Raw genomic sequence first — 20,601 nt, 5'->3', positions numbered from 1 at the left:
CTTCTGACCCCTCCTTTTTCTGTGTAAAAGATGACATCGCCCCACAGCTGGGTCATGCATGGGTAGAATGGCATCTCAGCTTGCATAGTGCATGTGGAACAGTCTAGAGAGCCCACTTTGTCTGAAGCTCCCCTGGCCATCCCCAGCATGTCTGTACTTTTCCCCATTAGTCACTGCTTTGGCTGAAGGAGTGGAAGACCCCTGTTAAATTGAAGCACTGTATCTGGGAAACACATTAAGCCATTAACAGCTGGACACAAATTAGTTTATCAGGCAGGGACTAGCTGTGCAGAATTTAGGAGTGAGAAGGAAGCTTTTAGATCATTAATTTCTAGGAGAAGTCTGTGGATGGGCATCTCTTGCCCAAAGAAGCAATGAGGGCACCACCCATTTAGCATACAGGCCACAAACTGCCCTTCCCTCCCCATTGATATCCTTTTCCTTCTCTTTGCCTTGAAGAGCTAGAATGGCCCTCTGACTCAGGACGTATTTGTCTTGTGCTTATCATAGCTGAGCAGCTGAAAATTCAGAGAAGTAGATAGGAGAGACAGACAAGGGAATAACTGAGTACTGAGTGACTAGGGCAAATCTTTTGGATGCTGGGGATGAAAAGGGTTGGGACATAGGACAGCTAGTGAAAGGCAAATATAGCCTAGTGGTGGGTATGGTGCAATCCATCAGAGACTTCATAGAACCAGAACTCTTTTTTTTTTTTTTTGGTCAGTCATGGGGTTTGAACTCTGGTCCTGGGCAGTGTCCCTCAGCTCTTCCACTCAAGGTGAGCGCTCTACCACTTGAGCCACAGCACCACTTCCAGTTTTCTGGTGGTTTATTGGAGATACGAGTCTCAAGAACTTTCCTGCCAGTGGCATTGATGATCCTCAGATCTCAGCCTCCTGAGTAACTAGGATTACTGGTGTGAGCCACTGGCACTCGGCTTGCAGTACTCTTTTATAACACCTGTTGCATAACATCAACTGTTGGCGTATCTGCCCATCTTTCTAAACTATGTGTCAAAGGTAGGGACACACACACAATCAAACACCAGAGAGGAAATGTTCTCTGATTCTCAATACTCTGCATAGAATGGTTTCATTACTTCACTGTAGATATTTGAGGGTGTTTGTTAAATGAGCTAACACATTAATTTGTAGTGAGTGAAGTCCGAATGGCAAGATTACAGACTTTATTCTCTGTAGTGAAAGCTGAAAAGGTGCTTTCTGAATTTGCCTTACTTTCCCTTCCTCCATGCACCATGAGTGTTGTTTCTATCTCTGACCAGCAACAATTTTGATTGAGAATCAAGTGCTAGAGAAGTATAGTTTTTTAATGTCATGAACTTATACTCAGAAAATGCACAAGCAACTAGTCTTACAGTACTTTTACATGGCAAGAAGGCTTTGGACTTCATCTCTTTCTACCCAGCAACAAGAGCCCTCTAGTTTAAAAATATAGCAATAGACTATGTTTGCTCTCTTGGCCAGTAAGATTTTTTCATACTTTATTTTGGGGAAAAAAGTTATTTTAGGATTTATTTTCCAAATATATATTTTAATATGAAGTATAGCTTATCAGCTAATCTGTTCCCTCTGAGAATGTCCTTTCCCTCAAGGCTGCAATATTACTGTCCGTTTTTTTCTGAAGAGATGGGTCCAGGTGGTACCAATGGAAGGGCCTTTTGGTGTCATGCAGTCTAAGAGCAGGCCTCCAGGGGGATGTCTGTCCTTTGTGCTGCTTGGGCCTGGTTCAGCCCTCGCTGCAAAGAAAGCCACAAGGACTTACAAGAGGGTTATGATTACAGCTTATTTGGAAAACATTCACTGAGCTCCTACTATGGGACTTACACTCCTCTAGGCACAAGGGATATAGTAGGGGAACAATAGACAAGGTTGTTGAACAGAAAAGAAACAAGAATATAGGTTAGCTAAGCTAACAGAGAGCAGAAAACTGAAAAAACTGGCATGAGTAATACAAGAGAAGAAAGGGTGAGAAGAAAGTTGCTACATATATTTTTTAAAAGTCAAAAGTAATCAGCACTGGTAGCTCATATGTGCAATCCTAGCTACTAAAGAGGCTAAGATTTGAGAATCTTGGTTCAAAGCCAGCCCAGGCAAAAAAGCTGGTGAGACTCTTATCTCCAATTAACCACCAAAAAGCCAGAAGTGGAGCTATGAGTCAAGTGATAGAGTGCTAGCCTTGAACAAAAAAGCTCAGGGACAGCAGCACCCAGAGCTTGAGTTCAAGCCTCAGGACACACACACACACACACACACACACACACACACACACATATCACACCACACCACACACACATATAAACATACACACACAGTTAAAAGTCTCAGAGCAAGTGATGGTACAGATGAGACTATGAGCATGTTTAGGGGAACAGTATTCTAGGGAGGATTGGATCATCAGATACAAAGTAGGATTGATATGTTTGGGGACAAAAAGGACCACTGTTGCCGTAGCATAGTAGGCAAGGAGCATAGAGAAAGGAGATACAGTTGCAAGCCTTAGAAACTAAAAATGCTTTTGTTTTTATTATGAAGGGAAATCAAATGCAGAGAGATGATTGGTAATATGGTAACATTTTGATCTAAGTGGCATGCCTTAAAGATCACTTTTTGAAAGATTGAGACCCAGATTGATTCCCAAAAGATTAGGACTCATTTTGAACAGTTCTGATTATGGGAAAGAATCTGCAATAAGGCAGCTCTTCGAGTCTCATCATAGCTCTCTACTAGCACTCAAGAGCCAGGATTTCCATCCTAAAATGTCATTGCTGCTTGAGTCAGAGACAGACACCCAGGTCTGGGTGGCCAGTGCCATCTGCCTGTAAGGAGCCTTTTCAGGATTCTAGAAAATAAAATAAAATAAATGTTGGGTCACTGTCTAGATTAGAAGATGCTGGATCCAGGTCGGGCGTTAGGCAGCAAAGTGGGAGATGTGAAATTCTCCAAAGTCCCAAAGGCAAGGGGCTGCTTACAACCAGTGCAGGAGCCCAAGGGGAAACAAAGACCTAAAGCTGCCAGCACAACTATGTTTATTGCAGCATTATTTACCATAGCTAGGATATGGAACCAACCCAGATGCCCCTCAGTAGATGAATGGATCCAGAAAATGTGGTATATATGCACAATGGAATTCTATGCCTCCATCAGAAAGAATGACATCACACCCCATTTGTTAGAAAATGGAAAGACTTGGAAAAAATTATAAAGTGAAGTAAGCCAGGCCCAAAGAAACATAGGTCCCATGGTTTCCCTTATTTGCAATAACTAGTATATGTCTGGGACAAGCAGAAAAGGTCAAAAGCAATGTACATATGACCAGATAAGATGATGTTAAGCGAAATGAACCCCAAGATAGGGACACAAGTGGTTTTTTTCTTTGCTATTGTTTCTAACGTACTTATAAGGTACCATGTGATTTTTTTGTTGCTTTGTATGTCCCTCCTCCACGGTATAACCCCTGTTTTCACTGTATTTGATGTTGGTATAATTTGTGGAGGGGAAGGGAAAAAACAAATTGTTTAAATAGGGATACAGACTGACCCACTGCAACAATGAGATGTACAAGACGCTGTGTCAAAAAAACGAACTTTACAATTTAGGGGGGTATAGGGGGTAGCTGAGGAGGTGGGAGGGAAGGGATAGTAGGGGAGGGGGGAAACAAAGGAGGAGGCAACAATGCTGGATTAGAAATGTACTCATTACCTTGCTCATGTAACTGTAACCCCTCTGTACAGTATTTTCACAATAAAAACTTAATTTAAAAAATAAAGTAGGCAATAAGACCAAAAAAAAAAATACCCCACAAGGGCTCCTCCCATATCCTCTCTGTGTGCTCCCTTCCTATTGCCAAGGCCAGATGTCCTTTCTCCTGGGGCAGCCAGGTGTGTTTGAAAACATCAGAGTCCTGTCCTGCACATAGCAGGAAATAAATGGTGCCCGTGGGGGGAGTGGCATGTGAGCCCAGGGCAAGGTGTGGTGTGGGTGTTGGCGCGCGGGGGGGGGGGGGGAAGGAGGGGGAGAGAGAGAGAGAGAGAGAGGGTTTAGAGGGGTGTTATCCATTCTGCAGCCACAATTCTAGCCATTCCTGCGAGTGAAGGCAGGGGTGGATATTACCCCGGGACAACTTGGGTGAGTTTGGGTGCAGAAAGAAAATGAGCACACATCGGGGAGAGGCACGGGCTGGTATGGAGGCTGAAAACCCGCGGGGACCTGGAAGCCATAACCTGCACCACTCAGGATAACCTCCTTTCAGGATCTTGCTCTTCCCTCCCGCCCCAGGCTGTCCCGCCTACCCGCGCCCTCTTCGGAAGAGTTAAGTGGATCCAACCACGCCGAGCCCTTCCCTCCCGCTCTGCGACAGCGGGGCTCGGCCCCTCCGAAGCCCCAAAGGCCAAGTGGGGTGGCCCCGTAGGCCAGCGAAGAGGCGGGGAGCCTGCCAGACCCAGACCCCCTCCACCCCCCGTCCGCGGGGCCCCAGCGGCCTCCGCGCCGCGAGGAGCGAGCGCTGGGACGCCGGGGGGGAGTTGTTTGATTTGGCGCTGGCGCGGAGGCCAGTGGGGAGCGCGCGAGGGAGGCAGGGGAGCCGCTCTGCGCTCCAGCTGCGCGGGCCCGCGCGGGGCTCCGGGTCAGGTCCCGTGCGCTTGGGGGCGGGAGGGGGGGTGGCCAGGGGGGCGAGGACTGGGAGGCTGTGGGCTCTGGGGATGCCAGGAGGAGCCGTGGCCCAGGAGGACCCGGTATCCGGGCCAGGACAGCCAGGACCTTGCCCGGCGGCAGGTGCTTCGGCTCCTTTTTTTTTTTTTTTTTTTTTTTCTTTTCTTTTCTTTTCTCCCTCTCCCCCTTGCTTTTTGACCCTGAAGTAAGATGAGCGTGATGCTGTGGCGCTGGGAACAGAATAACACCACGATGAAGCTGGTAAGGGAGGATTCCAGCCCTCACCTCACTCCCTCACTCCGGGGGTACCTCTCTACTTTTACCCTCTACCCCCACACTCCCACCAAACTCCATCCCCTTTTAGGGATTGTCTGCGCGTGGTGGAAAGCCCCCGATTCCATACTTGGTACTTCCCTTGTTTTGAAAATAGGTAGGAGTGTGTGTGTGTGTGTGTGTGTGTGTGTGTGTGTGTGTGTGTGTGTGTGTGTGTGTGTGTGTGTGTGTGTGTGTGTGTGTGTGTGTGGTGTGGTGTGTGGAGACGCTGAGCTGCCTTATCTTCCCCATCCCTTCCATCTACAAATTCCTGAGGCTCTCCTGGCTTGCACAAGCAGATGGAGGGGTTGTTTCTGCACAGGTTTTCCCCTTGCACTGTGTAATCTCCCTCCCAAGTCCCTGTCACCCCTTTGTGTTTAGGATGCATGTGGATATTGCTCTCTGGCAGTTTGGCTTGTTTTGTCGTGGGAAAGAAACGGTGTGTCGTCTTACTGAGTTTCTCACGATGTCTTATGTCTTACTAGTTCTCTTTAAACCTTGCAAGAGTCATCCAGGCTCCAGGTACTTTTTCCCCTTGTCTGTTTTCAAAAATAACCATCCCTTCCTCTTGAGAGAGCTGTGGAGAGCAGCATTTGTCTACTGCCTGAGGAAAGCTGAATTGTTCCTCATCCTAAGCAGGAAATGTGATCTGGAGGCTCTTCTCTGGGTTCTGCTTTTGTGGCTTTTTTTTTTTTTTATCAGATAGTTTCGACTGGCAAGGACCATAAATCCCCCCATTGAAATCAGTTGGTACTGTGGTCAAGTCAGTTAACCCCTTTGAGTTGTTAAGTTTCCTCTGCAGTAAAGTGGAACAAGAACTTACCTTGTAGAGCTGGTTGCTTGAATAAGAAATTATGCTTGTGAGCCTGATACATAATAAGTACTCAGTGAAGAGTAGGTATTTAAACTGGGCTTTATATTTACTGGGGCAAGCTCTTGAAAGATGCTACAAAAAAATGAAAGCACAGTATCTTCATTGGATACCAAGATGCTAAATCATCTTAAGCACCATTCTTTATATAATGTACTTATTTGTTAGAAAAATGGCACCTTGCTTTTTCATACCTCTTGTGTTATGTTTGGCCTGTCTAAATGTAAGCTACTATTTTACAACTTTGTTTAATGTGCTGTAACATTTGCAGACGTTCTGCACCTCTGCTGCACTATGTCATGATTCCAGCTCCCTAATCCTTTCCTGGAATCCTTCTACCACCAGACTGCTGTGGAAGAGAGAGACCAAGGTTTCACTCATTTCCCTCCAAGCTGCACCTGAGATGCCACTCCACTATGTAGCACAGGAAAAGTGTGTGCTGGTCTGAACTGAATAGGTTGCTGCAGCTACAGGTTTTTAAGGGGGAGGAGGGTGGGGAGGGGAATTATCTGCCTTGCAGGGATACCATTGAGCATCCCAAAGAATGGCTTCTGAAGCTTGGTAGCAGGTGGTTGTGGTCAGAGCTGGGATATACTCTCTGCTCCAACCCTTGAGCCTATAGAAGAATTGTTACTCACCATCAGTCAGAGGTCAGCCTTTATTGGCTCAGTCTGGATCTTTAGACTTTGTCTCACTTTTCAAATCAACTATGAGGACCACCCAAGGTAGGCATGGTCCACTAAACTACCCACTTCTCTATCAGGTGAAGGAGTGTCTAGAAGAGCTTAAAGAACCTACAAGCCTGGGGGAAGCAGCAGCTAGTGACTTCTGCACCCCACAGGAGCCAGGAAGGAAATAGCATGGCTGGGTCTTGACATTCAGAGCCTCAGATATTCTCAAGATGGGCTTCAGCTATTCTGCAGAATCTTAGCAGCCCATGATATATCATGAGCTGGCACATCATTAGTTTGCTTTCTGTTCATTTACCACTGATAAATTGATGCATTATCTATTTGTTGTGTCCTTAACTTGGTGCAGAGCACACACGGTCTTGGTGGAGAAGCAGGCTGTGTACACTGTGTAAAGCTTTGCTCACTGAGAGTTCTTGTTTGAATTCTAACCTTGTTATGTACTACTCTCTGAATCCATCTTTATCTTCTATAAAACTGGGCTTTATAGTTCCCTTTCCTCAGGTTGTAAAAAGATTAAATCAGATAATATAAAAGCAGGATCTAGCAGTGTCTGAAACGTGGACACTTATAAAATGGAAACAACCATTATTTTTATTAATTGTTATTATTTTCTTCAAGGGTAAGTGAGACATAATCTCCTCACTTTGCATTGTGCTGCTGGGTCAATTGTTTGTTGTTAATGGGCCTGGAAAAAGCACACCTTTCTTACCTTTGAATCATTAGCAGGAAAGAGCTCCCTAGAAACATCTTGGAAGTCAATTGTGTGTGGATAACTGCCCCAGAATGAGGCCTGGGGCCAGAGGTGTGTGCCTGGAACTTTTATCACTGATGCAGTTCAATAGACATGAAGTTGGTTAAACCACAGCTCAAAAATTCACTTCTGGTTCAATAGCAGAACTAAAGATTTTGCTTCATGTTTTATTTTAAAGCTAATTGGATTTTAAAAATAGGGTCAAGAGTAATTAGAGGCAAAACTTGCATTTTCATGTATTATCTATTCAGGGGAATGTCAGAAATGCACCTGCCCACCTCTGACAGAAGGCGGTAACTGGTAGATCCTCCTTCAAATCTGACAGGGTCACAGCCTTTGATGAAAGAAAGTGGGAGGAGGTGACTGGTCAAGCCTGAAGCTCCCACTGGGAAGGGATAAGCTTGGGCCAGGAGCATAATGTGGGTGGTTCTGACATCCTTATCACTCCCAGTTTCCTTCTTTTAGATTCTTGAGGGTTAGGAAGAGCATAGAGAAATGAAGAATCCAGTGGTAAGGCAGCTGGTATTCCCTGGAAGTGGTAGAGTGGGAAAATGTTGGGAGAAATGGTACCAGACAGGCTACCTTAGCATCTTGTTCTAGTGTTCCACCTGGAGACCTGCAGTCAGAGCTGGCTGTGCAACTTGGAGAAGTTGTGTAGCCTCTTTGAGCTATGTAAATGAGGGCCATAGCAGCTGGCAGAATTGCTGTGAAAATTAGGGGAAAATACATCAGGTTCTGAGCTCAGGGTTCAGCAATTAGTTGATGGGAAATGGTTGATCACTTTTGTTTCTGAGATGATCCACTTGCATGAGAAGGAAGGCATAGAGAGCCACTAAAGGTTAATAGTGCAAAACTCAGGAAGAGGGGAGGAGGGAGAAGTATTAGCAAGATTTTCACAAATGTATTTATCCTTATGTTCTAAATTTTGTGAACTAGAAACCAAAAATAGTTCCATTTATCTGCATGAGGAAATTAAGACTTAGAGGGTTCAATGACTTGCCTCGGGTTCCAGTGTTAGTGATGGTAGAAGCTCTGCTTTGTCTGATGGCAAAGACTATGCATGGAAGTGCTCTGCTCAGATACCCATGTGCTCCCTAGAGAGTAGCAAGCTGCTGAGGTAAGGCTACAGAATCTGTGCTCCCTGCTGTGTTTCCCTCTGAATGGACTCTCTCTGAGCTGCCTAGACCTATTATCCTCTCTGGGTTCTGGAAGAAGCTCAGAGTAAAGTTGTCACTTTTAGGGTCCAGCAAAAGCACTTATAAGGCCTTTTTTCAAAATTAAAAAAAAGTGGTTCTGAATAAAGAATAATTGAGAATAATGATGCTGAGGCAATGGGCCTCTGACCTTTGACCTTCACCTCAGAGGCATTGATCAGAAAACACCCCCCACCCCCAAACCTTGCGCAAAGCCAGGCTAACAAGCAGGTTAGAAGGCTGGGAGTGGTGTGCAGGGCCCTGAGAGTTACGTTTCTGCAGTTAAATTGCTCCAACCCAAGGGCCAGGATGCTAGCACATTGTAGGTACCTGGGCTTGTGTTAAAAACCTAATGCTCCTTCAGCTCTGGTTTATTTCTGGCTTTATTGATATAAAATTGCCAAATAAAAATTATACTAATAAGCCAGGCTCTGGTGGTGATCCTACCTACTGAGGAGGCTGAGATCTGAGGGTCACACATTGAAGCCAGCCCTATCAGAAAAGTCTATGAGACTCATCTCCAATTAGCTACAAAAGCCAGAAGTGGAGCTGTGTCTCAAAAGGAAAAGCACTACTCTTGAGTGAAAAAACTCAGGGACAGTGACCAGGTCCTGAGTTTAAGCCCCAGGATCGGCACAAAAATTTGTATTAAATATATTTAATGTATTAATTGTATTATACATATTTAGTATATGCAGTGCATGGTTTTGACTAATGAATGCACCACTTTGAAATGATTACTACTATGAAGCTAATCAGCACACATTATCTTATTCAGCTCTTGGTCTTCTTTACATGTATGGGCTGACGCATCTCAGCAAATTTTACTTTGCTCTGAATGGAGCTCATTGACTTTCACCTGAAGTTAACCCCATTTTTTCTGCTGGAAAATGTCAGTAATTTTTGCTGTCAGGGCCTTTGAAAACTTTTTCCTACTTCCCACTAATTGTAACTGGCATAGATTTTACCATTTCTCAGGTACTAAAATCATAGCCGTTTTCTGCTAATTCCCTAAATCTCAGGAGTAAGGAATTCTATCCTTTCCTCAAGTCAAGGGTGAAATATTCAGGAATGTTTCCATATGAATTCCTGTTGCAGGTTAATGACCCTTGCTGTACTTTTCAGAATGCAAAGGAGGTTTTGACTTTGGTTAATTACAAGGAAAATAAAGATTGGAATATGGAGGAGAGACAAGGGAAACCCTGAAACTAGCAAATGACTTCCTTTGGATCACATTGTGAGGTTACACATTTTCCTTCACTTTTGTGTTAATAGAGATAAGGACATTTATTGTTGGTCCCTCTGGTGGTCCAACAGCACTTGTATTCCTTACATAATTGTTTTTGTGTGGAACTTGCAAAAAGGAAAATAAAAGAACACCCAAAAAGTTTTGATTTTGTTTCTGGCTTCTGTCATATAATGCCACCCACCTAGAAGACATGTGGTTAAGCTTTCCCTTAAAAGTCTCTAAGCTTTACAAAGCATGTGGACTAGACTGCCATCAACCAACTCAGGCTCATCTTCTGGTTCAGATGTTGTTGTGGATATATTGGTTCTAATGTGTAAGAGTTGCAGTCAGTGAGGTAGAGAAGCAGTGAAAGAGCCCAACTGACCACCAAAAATGCATATGGAGAGAGAGGCTAGAATGAGTGACAGGCATTCTTTAAAATAGGGTAACAATATGATGGTTATAGAGCTATTGGGAAGGGGTGGGAGGAGGAGTGGATTATCCTTGCCATACAAACTACTGACAATGAAAAGAGATAAGGAGCTGGGCGCCAGTGGCTCACTTCTGTAATCTTAGCTACTCAGGAGGCTGAGAGCTGAGGATCACAGTTCAAAGCCAGCCTGGACAGGAAAGTCTGTGAGACTCTTATCACCAGTAAGCCACCAGGAAACCAGAAGTGGCGCTGTGGGACAAGTGGTAGAACACTAGCCTTGAGCTGAAGAGCTGAGGGACAGTGCCCAGGCCCAGAGTTCAAGCCCCACAACTGACAAAAAAAAAATGAGACAAAGGTGATAAGCTGAATTATACATTACACTAAGAGATAAGCTGTGAGGTCACAGTGTACATAATAGTACTCATTGCACAACAAAACTATAAGAAAGTGAGCAGCTTCAAACTGGGATTTACCAGGCCAACTATATGCCCTGGGCTTATGAGGATAGATTATCAGGAGCAAGTTCAGGGATGAGTGCTGTTCCATAGCTGTTTGCTTCTGCCCTGTTTTCTGGCATTATTTCTGATGTGAAGTTTTAGGACTCAAAATTCTAACATACTATACCAGGCTACAACAGATATCTTTTGTGAGATTCTGCTGAATAGTGGATGAAACTCTGCTCCTCACTTGCTTTCAGAGGTGGTGCCTACCGGGAAGACTTAACATCACTTGAGGATGTGCCCTGGGATGGGATATGAAGATGCTGCCCCTTCCTTCTCTTTCTTTCCCAATCACCATGAGGCAAGCAGTTGGGGTACATCCATAAGCTTTTCAGCATGCTGTACTGACTTACCACAGGTCAAAAGCAACAAGGCCAGCCAACCATGGACTAAATGTCCAAAATAAACATTACCTATTTTCAAATGAATTTGTCTCAGATATTTTGCGATAGTAATGAAAATGTGTCTAATATATGGATAGTCAAAGTGTGAGCTCAACTACTTTCAACAGGTGAAATTTTGGACAACTCACTGAACTTCTTTACATCTCAATTTCCTCATCTATTATATATACCTGATGGAGGTTTTATGAGAATTAAATGAGACAATGCAAATATAGACTTAGAACAGCACCTGATACCTCATAAACACTCCAAAAACTATTATTACCATTATCATTAGGTCAATGTGAAGTCTTATTCTTTTTCATATTTTTCACTATGCCTGGGAAGGTAGATTATGGTTAGGGTTAGAATCATAGCTGAGTGTGGATATTGATCTAACAAATAATTGCCTTCATCTATTCTTGTAGCATAAAAATCACTTAGTATTGGAATGCTAGACCTAAAGGCCAAGTGCTGGAGAAGCCATAGGAAGAATTGAATAGTAGAGTCTAGGATTTTGTTCAGGAAGAGTCCCACTCCCTCCCACCACAAATGGATCCCAAGAGTCTACTTGTCTACTTCACAATGGAACAAAAAGTCACCCAGAAAGCTGAAGTGACCTGTCCAAAGCCTCATGGCTTGTAGCCCTTTCCAATGCACCTGCCTTTACACATACTGCAAATTGGTATAACAATGATTATAAAGAGTGAGAAGAATGAGCACTTAGAATTCCACCTGGAAAAGCCATGTTTCTTTGGAAATGGGCCGTAGATGACGTAACCCTGCTATATATCCCGTTACCCAGTGCTGGCTAATCTTTGTACAAAACTTGTTTTGGTGAAACGTGAGCCTGGAGAAGCCAATTGAAGTATATTACTTTCTCACTGTTGAATGTCTCTTGGACTTGGGATAACATTTAATCTAAAAAGTAAGGTGATATTTCCTGAGATAGCAATGAGTTCATGTTTGGAAATTGGATGAACTGAGTTTATTACATCAGTTGGCCTTCTTTTTTTTTTTTAAGTGCTAACTGCAATAGTAAATGTTCTCTCCACAAAGTAATGTCTGGCTGCTCTAGGGTGAGAGTGGGAAGCTGTAGACATAGTTTTCAGTCCTTAGAAGTTGATTCACTGCCTCTCATTAGATACTATTCCAAATTGGATAGTATTTTTATTTGTGTGGGCCCTTTATTTAAATAGAGTTCGATTCCAGGAAAACTTGGCGACAGACAGGGTTGTTTTTAATGTTTCCTAAATGTATACAACCAGTTTCCTGCTCTTTCCCCTTCACAAGATACTTATCATTCAGCAAAGGATGACTGCATACCTACACTCTATCAGGGAAGGATGGCAAAAGCTCTGTTCATGGACTTCCTTGGACAGCAAATTAGTCAAGAAGGAAAAGACATAACATTAGAAATTTGGTATTGGAAAAATTATCCTTTTCACTTATTTATCAAAAGTTTTATACATTGTAGACATCTGGAGATTAATGTATAACTGAAGCAAGCTTCTTCAAAGAGATAATTAGAGTTCAAGGACACATATATCACAGTTCCAAGATGTTGAAGTCCTGTTGAATGTGTTTCCACAGTAGCAGATGTGGATTTTTTAAAAAAATCCCCTTTCCTATTTTGACCACCTTGCTTTCAGCTCACCTTGAACCCTGCAGGACAGTTGCTAAAGTTGCTAAACTCTGGGAAGGCAGCCATGAAGGCACCATCCTTTCTTTCACTCCTAGAAGCAATGCGGCTTCTGGCTCACACCAGATGTCTAGCCAACGGAGCAGCTATGTAGTCACCTAATATCTAGGGTTACTTATTGTAAGATAAAACAAAGTGGAGTGAATTCAAGCAGTAGGTGGTAGGAATTCCTAGGTTCTCCATGGGTTCCAAATATTTTGCTCCTGGCTGTAGTCTGGGTCCTGCCCAGCAGAGTTCCACTCCAGATTAGATGTAGATTGAATGTTTCTAGATTCTATAGCTGCTTGGAATATCTAGCCAGTGGTTATTTATTCCAAGACTTTTCTGACATGTGGCTTCTAGGTGACTCCGTAGACAAATTAAGCTTAAGGAAATCTGGGAATTCCGAGACTCATCTCACACCTGTCATTTGCCCATCTCCTCCTTTGTCCTCTGCACCCATATTATCACTCACTTATTCACAGAAGATAAGGCTTATATCTAAATCTTGTCCCTGTTTGGAGAATGAGGACCTGGGTGAGATATGGAACAAATTACCATATCCTCTATAATGAGAATCAAGCTATCACAAGACCCAGAAGCTTCCAGGTTTTACCTAGTGTCCCTGGTTGAGAGCCATTGAGTTTGGAGTTCAAAGAAGTTAATTCATGTCTCACTATAGGTGAGGTATGGCTGTGCTTTGGAGGCAGAGGGATGATTGGTTCTAATGAAGACCTTTAATTCTGATATTTAGTGTCACGTTTGAAAAAAGATAAATGATGGCCATGCTGCCAATTCCTCTTTGAATTTCCATGGTGTCATGGAATGGTGTTTTTATAATTGCTCCAGGTTTTTGAACATTTCTATATTCTCTTACAGGAAATAGGAAGGAGATGGTGATATCACGCTTCCCTCCCAGTGTTTCTACACTGGAGGGCTTCTCTAGCAAGCATGACCTGTAGGCTAGGGAGCAGTATACAAAGGCATTCTTTAGGGAAGAGTGCTGTTCTGCAGACAGATTGGCAGGGCATGCTAACTGATTATCAGCAGTGAGCAAAGAAGAGGACATTTTGAAGATTCCTGAGGCTTTCAGCCTGGGAAATCTGTACTGTAGTCTTATTACTGAGAGAAATTAGTGTCAGGAGCAAGCTGCAGCATGGGAGAGTAACAAATGAAACCAGATGAGTTGGTTTTGGCAGTGCCATGTTGGGAGTTATTTATATAATTTCTCAAGTTCTATTGAATACTTATCTTAACTATGGTTCAAATGTTACAAAGAAGCCAGGTACCGGTGGCTCAAGCCTGTAATCCTAGCTACTCAGGAGGCTGAGGGCTGAGGATCATGGTTCAAAGCCAGCCCAGGCAGGAAAGTCTATGAGACTCTTATCTCCAATAGATCACCAGAAAACTGGAAGTGGTGCTGTGGCTCAAGTGGTAGAGTGCTAGCCTTGAGCTGAAGAGCTGAGGGACAGTGCCTAGGCCCAGAGTTCAAGCCCCATGACTAACCAAAAAAAATGTTGCAAAAAGAAATGTGAAACAACATAAATAATAACTGTGCTCTCATCCCTCCTCCTTCCTAGGAACAAAGTCCAATGGCATGCATTTACCTAGCTAACCAGGTTTAATTCCCTGAATCTAAGATGTTTGATAAGCTATGAAGAGTCTAATTTAGGACTGAATCTAAAGGAAGGCTACTTGCTTTCTTGCCCCTAAATTGGTCCATGGTGTCCACCTAACCTGTTTCACCACCCAGACTCCTGGGTAGAGATTCTAAGAGCAGAGATGCAGAGAACAGAAATAAAAGGGACCAGGTAGAGACTGATGCCTGGCTTTTAACAGAACCAACCCACTTACAGGTAAACTGGGGACAGTTTGTTCTTGTGTATACGTATGATTGATGCCAGGATAGCAAAATCTGTGATGCTCAGGTTCCTACTTGAACTGACACAGCATTTGCATATAAGCTATGCATATCTTCCTCTATACTTTAAATACCTAATGTAGTGTTAATGCTAGGTGAACGGTTGTTATACTGTGTTGTTTATGGAATCATTAATGACAAGAAGATGCTTGGACATATTCAGTACACTTTGTGGTGTGTTGTGGTGTGTAGTGTGTGTGTGTGTGTGTGTGTGTGTGTGTGTGTGTGTGTGTGTGTGCGCGCGCGCGCGCGCGCTGACATGTGTACATACCATTTCTGGGGCTTGAACTCAAAGGCCTGGGCACTGTCCTTGAGCTTTTATGTTCAAGGCTGGTACTCTAACAACTTGAGCCACAGCTCCACTTCTGGCCTTTTCTCTATTGTGTGGTTAATTGGGGATCAGAGTCTCATGGACTTTCTGTCTGAACTAGCTTCCAACTGAGATCCTCAGATCTCAGCCTTCTAAGTAGCTAGGATTACAGGTGTGGACCACTGGCACCTGGCTGACACTTGTTTTTAAAAGTATTTTCAATCTACCATTGTTTAAGTCCACAGATGAGGAATTCGCAGACACAACAGCACTGACCTTTGCCAGCTAGACTAGATACAGCTCCTTTTGTGAGAAAAGTGACTTGAGTGTGGAGAAAGAAGCAAGAAAATGAATGGGAGTTTCCCTCTCCAGGGAACCCATGTGGAAACAGAGGAGTAAGGAGAGCTATTCCATTCTTCTCTGGAATGGTTGCTGCTGTCAAGCTCTTTACAGACTAGCCCCACACAGCCAGACTAACACAGAGGACACATACTTCTACAAATTACCTCACAAGAGTGGGTTTCCAGTTCCTGATAGACATGGAAAATAGAATGCCAGATTGCTGAGCTCGGGCAGAACATAGAAAATCACTCAGCAGAAGTAGCCAGAGTGCCAGCAGAGATAAGAATGAGCATTTGCCAAATAAGCACAGGAGCCCTTCGGCCAATCCCCAGTATTGCAAAACAAACAAACAAACAAACAAATAATGGACAAGTAACACAAAATGTCTAGCATCAGTGTCCTTGTCAGGAAGATTGAAAGAGTCCTTTTCTCACAGAGAAGTCACCAGTCTTAAAGAGATACTTGTAATGATAGTGGATGGCCTACCTAGGAAAATGCTGGAAAGACAGGCTCCTCTGAATCCAGACCCAGTAGGATGGGCTTTCTAGGAAAGCCTCTGTTAACTGGGCTGGGAAAAGGCAGAGCTGGGTGAGGGAAAGGAAGGTTGCAAATGGGGTAAGTGTCAAGCATTACGACTCATATTTTATTGATTATGATATTGCTTTCATAATTTTGTTAGCAGGAAAGCAGATTAGGAGTCCTAGATTTTCATGACTCTTGTTATAGAGCCTGAATGCCAGTCCTGCTTTATACTTTCTTCATTCCAAGCAGTGTGGTTCCAAGGGCAATTTAACATGAATATTTTAAATTTAATATGTCCCAGATGTGGCATGAAGTAACCCCTCATATTGTCTCCTATCCTTGCTCTACCCACTTCTGTAAATCAAAGTTGCACAACCCTGTTGCTAATTGATACTCCGGGCTAGATAATGCTTTGTTTGGGATGCTGTTCTGTGTAGGGAGTTCAACAGTACTCTTGGCATCTACCATTTGTGATATGTTTAATGGCAACCCCTAGTTATGTCCCTAGAGGTTCCCAGATGTCCCTTAGGGAACAAAATTACCCCTACTTGAGAACTGCTATAGTAAATGATCTTACACCAGAGCTGAAGTCCTCATACTCCCAGTAGTGTGAAACGCTAACCACCTCTTACTGTCTCATAGCTTTGTAACACTTTCATCAGTCATCATTGGAACTAAATGGGCTCCATACTTTCACCATTAGTGGCATTCAGTTGGTTCTCCATCGAGTACCAGACTGGCATTAAAGTAGAAATTACATCGTTTGGCTTTCTTGTGTCTTTCCTTTGCACAGAGAATGAAGTCCACATTCTTCCCCATGGCTCAAAGACCCCCCTTCAGAATCTTCTCTCTCTCCTGCTTTCTCTTACCTGTTCCTCTTTCTGCTGCTTACCAGGGCCTAGACATGCCATCCCTCCCCCCCTTCCTTGGGCTCAGCAAGCTCTTTCATATCTGAGGGAGTTTCCAAGCTATTCCCTGCCCCTGGAATGCTTTCTTTCCTCTTCTTTTCATAATTACCCCTTTCCTATTTTTAGAACCCCAACAGAATGGGGCTTCTTTCTAAAGACTTTCCCTGATCTAGCTATTATGCAATGCCAGCTTCAAAATTTCAACCCTCCTTTCCTTTTCCCTCCTAGTACCTTTCCCAGTCAGTGATTGGCTATCTTCTTAATCAGATTATGGGTTTCCATGAAGATGAGACTCCTGCTTCACTGCTTTGAAAAGCATCCCCAACACCAAGCATAAGTGTTTAGTAAATATGTGTTGAGTAAATAAAGAATGAATCTCTTCATCCCTCTTAAAGAGGAGAAATGCCATTTCTCTAGTTTTAAATTGGTAACAACAGCTTCTGGAATTAGCCTTCCAATAAAATCAACAACATGCTAGTTCTCTCCTCTGAACTCACTTTGCCTATTAAAGTCAAGAAGCCCAAAAGTGGGAGAATGATGCATTCTTGTGTTTTTTTTGGTCAGCAGTGGGGCTTGAACTCAAGGATAGTGTGCTATCCCTTACCTTTTTTTTTAACCTGAAAATGGGCACTCTACCAGGAGCCACACCTCCACTTCAGCTTTGTGCTGGTTAATTGGAGATAAGAGTCTCATGAACTTTTCTGCCCAGGCTAGCTTCAAATTGTTATCATTAGATCTCAGTGTCCTGAGTAGCTAGATTATAGATGTGGTCTACCGGTGCCTGCTTTAAGTAATATTTTATGAATACTAAGTTATAAAAATAAGCAGCTTTAAGACAATTAAAAACCCGGTGCCCTTCTTTGACTTCAAACCTTCAGTTTAGGAAGGTTTGCTACTTCCCTTTCAGCCTCAAGTCTAACATGCTGATGTTGTTTTAGGTTTTAGAAGTAAGCGGAATGCATAAATAACACAATGCCTGCCTATCATGGACATTTAGTAAGTGACTTGAGTCAAGGCACTGAAGAAAAATAGAATTAGACTGGTTGTATAAGGAAAAATGTGCTAAGATCTCATCTTGGAAATGAATCAGTCAACAGGTCTGGATCTAAGACAGACACATTTCATACCCTCTGAGAACTTAGTGTCTTATGGGAAAGATGAAGACTGTGTTGGACAGAATACCATAGAGTTGTGCTAAACTGCACAGTACTGTTTTGAATATCTTGTAAGTTGCATTGAAATAGTTCTAGGGCCTTTTGGCCCCTTTTCTGGACCAAACTCTCAGCTATAAGAAGCATGGAGAAGTAATGAAGATTCTTTACATTCTCAGACTGCTTTCTGGGAATCCTGCAAAGGCCTGACTTCTTCTCTGATTACCCTTCTCATGGCTGAGTTCAAGAGCATTTTGCAAACCCGGACTTTGAATCTGGGAAAATGCTTTATGACCATTTTTATGACCTCAAAGCAACGCACTAAGGCAAGTTATTTCCTTGTCTTTGCCAAAGGGAAAAAAAAAAAAAAAACCAAGGGCCTGGTAAGTTGCCCAGGATCTCCCAGGCTCTGATGTTCACTTATGGGCTGCTCTCATGTACCAGGTCACATTCTGTCTGGTTCCATTAAACCAGCCCTGGCTGCTCTGGGAAGGGTCTGTCAGCAGCCTCAGCCTACATTTGCATGGAATCCATAGTCTTCCCCCAAAAGAGGAAAGATCCAATTCAGAGAACTGTACACTGTTAGTGCTCCAGTCCAAACCACTTCTTTTATACATGGGCCAACTGACATCCAGATGAGGAAAGTGATTTGCTTAAGGTCACAGCCTAAAGTCTCAGACTCCTGGCCCAGTGCATTTGTGTGCGTGCACACATGCGTGTATGTGCGCATGCATTTGCACACACACTATTCCTGGGGCTTGAACTCAGGGCCTGAGTGTTGATTCTTAGCTTTTATGCTCAAGGCTGGCACTCTACCACTTGAGCCCCAGCTCCACTTCTGGATTTTTGATGGATAATTTGGAGATAAGAGTCTCAAGAACTTTCTTACCCAGGATGGCTTTGAAGCATGATTCTCGGATCTCAGCCTCCTGAGTACCTAGGATTACAGGCATGAGGCACTGTCTCTCAGCTCCCAGTTCATGTTTTATTCCCACCTATTTGTCTTATTAGAAGAGTGTTCTGAGACTACATGAGTCCTAATTTAGAGGCAGAACAATACAGTGGACAGAACAAGGACTATTCAGAATGTGAGGTAGTTAGGGTAGTGGTTAGAGCAAGGCTTCTGGAGCCAGCCTGCCTCTGATTTCATTCCAGTCTAGCTATTCACTGTGTGCCTGCTCAACTATCTGAGTCCTTTTTTGTTTTTCATCTGTGAAGTTGGTATACTCATTTATTGGGACATGAAGAGGATTACTGCAAATGACTTCGGGTTCAGACACTTAGATGTTAATAACCATTCCAGTGCAAGGACTATATAAATATTGCTCTGTTAATGTGAGAGTCCTAGCTGCTCCTCACGGGCTCTGTGACTCTGGGGAATTTATTTGACAGCTCTGAGCCTTGGCTTTCTCCCTTGTAGGAATACTTATACTTTGGTGGGTTAGTTGACCAGATTAGAGATCATATGTTTGAGGTATCTGCCTGTAGAAGATACCTTCTGTTGAAAGCCCTGAGTGAGTGACCCCATCTTTTACTTCCTCCCAACATGTGGGAATGATGTTGTGTTTGGGAGGCAGCCAGACAGCATCTGACACCAAGTCAGTGCTCTACTGGCACTAGGTCCCTTCCTTTCCCCCTCTGTTTTCAAGAGGAGGATTCTTAGGGCAGATCTGCCACCACTCCAGGGAAGATCCATAGCTTCAATGAGTTATTCAGTTAAAAGGAGAATAACCTGCATTTTAAAAAATCCATCTTTACATTTATTGGGCACTTGTTCAGTGGTAAGCGCTATTCTATACCTTTACACCCATTATCTGTACAACAGCCCTATTTGATGCACTTCCACTATAGGCATCCCTAACTGACAGATAAGGAAATTAAGTCTGAGAGGGTAATTTATCCAAAGGTATATAGTTAGTGGGAAGGGGGAGCCACATTTTGAACACAGATCAATCTGATGTGAAGATTAAAGCTGACCCTGATGATAAACTCACATCCTACCTGGGATAGGGATGGGAACATATCTCTCACCCTGAGAACACCAGCCAAGGATGGAAAACTCCCTGGTTAACCATTACCACCTTACCAGATGCCAAATGACAAGAGGGCAAGGCAGAGGAACTGTGTCCTGGAAGCCCCCCTCCCACTTCCCTGCCCACATGCCACATGGAGTATCAACTGGAGCTGATAAGCAGTCAGACCTGCCACACTCCTTTCCTTTCTTTCCCAGGAGCACATTCTAGCTAGGCAAGAGGAAGCTGTGTCTGTTTGGTTCAGAGCAGCAACTTCTTCTGGCAGAGATCACCTTTCTCTGTTGGTGAGTACACACAGTAGCAGAGTTGGGGTTGTTGCAGACTACATTTCTTTCCCCCCCCCCAAAAAAAAATGTTCCCAAGTGAGGACATTGGAGTGGCTGTCACCTTTCTTAAACTAGGTTTAAGAGCTTGGGGCTAGACTGTAACCATCTCAAAAGCAGACACCCCATCTCCCTAGGGAGAACTGATAGGAAGGGAAGGCAGCTGCAGGTGATGGGAGTGGGAAGAATGTGGGCCTTGGGATGGACTCAGATTTCAGCTCTGCTGTTCATTACTTACATGACTCTGATCTCCCTTATGCACCTCCTATATGGAGATAGTTATTTGTCCCCACCTAAAAGTACTTTTAAGGGCTACAAGGTAAACATTGAGCAGAGGTGCTAACTGGGTACCTAGGCTAAGTAAATGCTTTGAACACATT

At 43.6% G+C, this 20,601-nt stretch overlaps 1 protein-coding gene across 8 annotated transcripts in view; it reads left to right on the top strand.

Annotated features, from left to right (window-relative positions):
• The window catches only part of Nav2 (neuron navigator 2), a 715,292-nt gene that overhangs the window by 389,774 nt on the left and 304,917 nt on the right, over positions 1-20,601 (top strand). Inside the window, exon 1 of one of the 8 annotated variants that reach the window (XM_070032730.1) lies at positions 4,822-4,928. The exons of the other annotated variants lie outside the window; for them this stretch is intronic. Coding sequence (XP_069888831.1) covers positions 4,878-4,928 — 51 coding nt within the window. The 5' untranslated portion in view covers positions 4,822-4,877. Of the gene's footprint in view, positions 1-4,821; positions 4,929-20,601 lie in introns of those variants that run through there. 8 annotated transcript variants of the gene reach the window in all.

The sequence above is a fragment of the Dipodomys merriami genome, unplaced genomic scaffold, assembly GCF_024711535.1.
Source record: "Dipodomys merriami isolate MVZ:Mamm:240054 unplaced genomic scaffold, mDipMer1.0.p SCAF_21, whole genome shotgun sequence".
NCBI classification, from domain to species: Eukaryota; Metazoa; Chordata; class Mammalia; order Rodentia; family Heteromyidae; genus Dipodomys; species Dipodomys merriami.
Note: the sequence above shows the minus strand (reverse complement) of the source record. Positions and strands in the feature narration are given on the sequence as shown.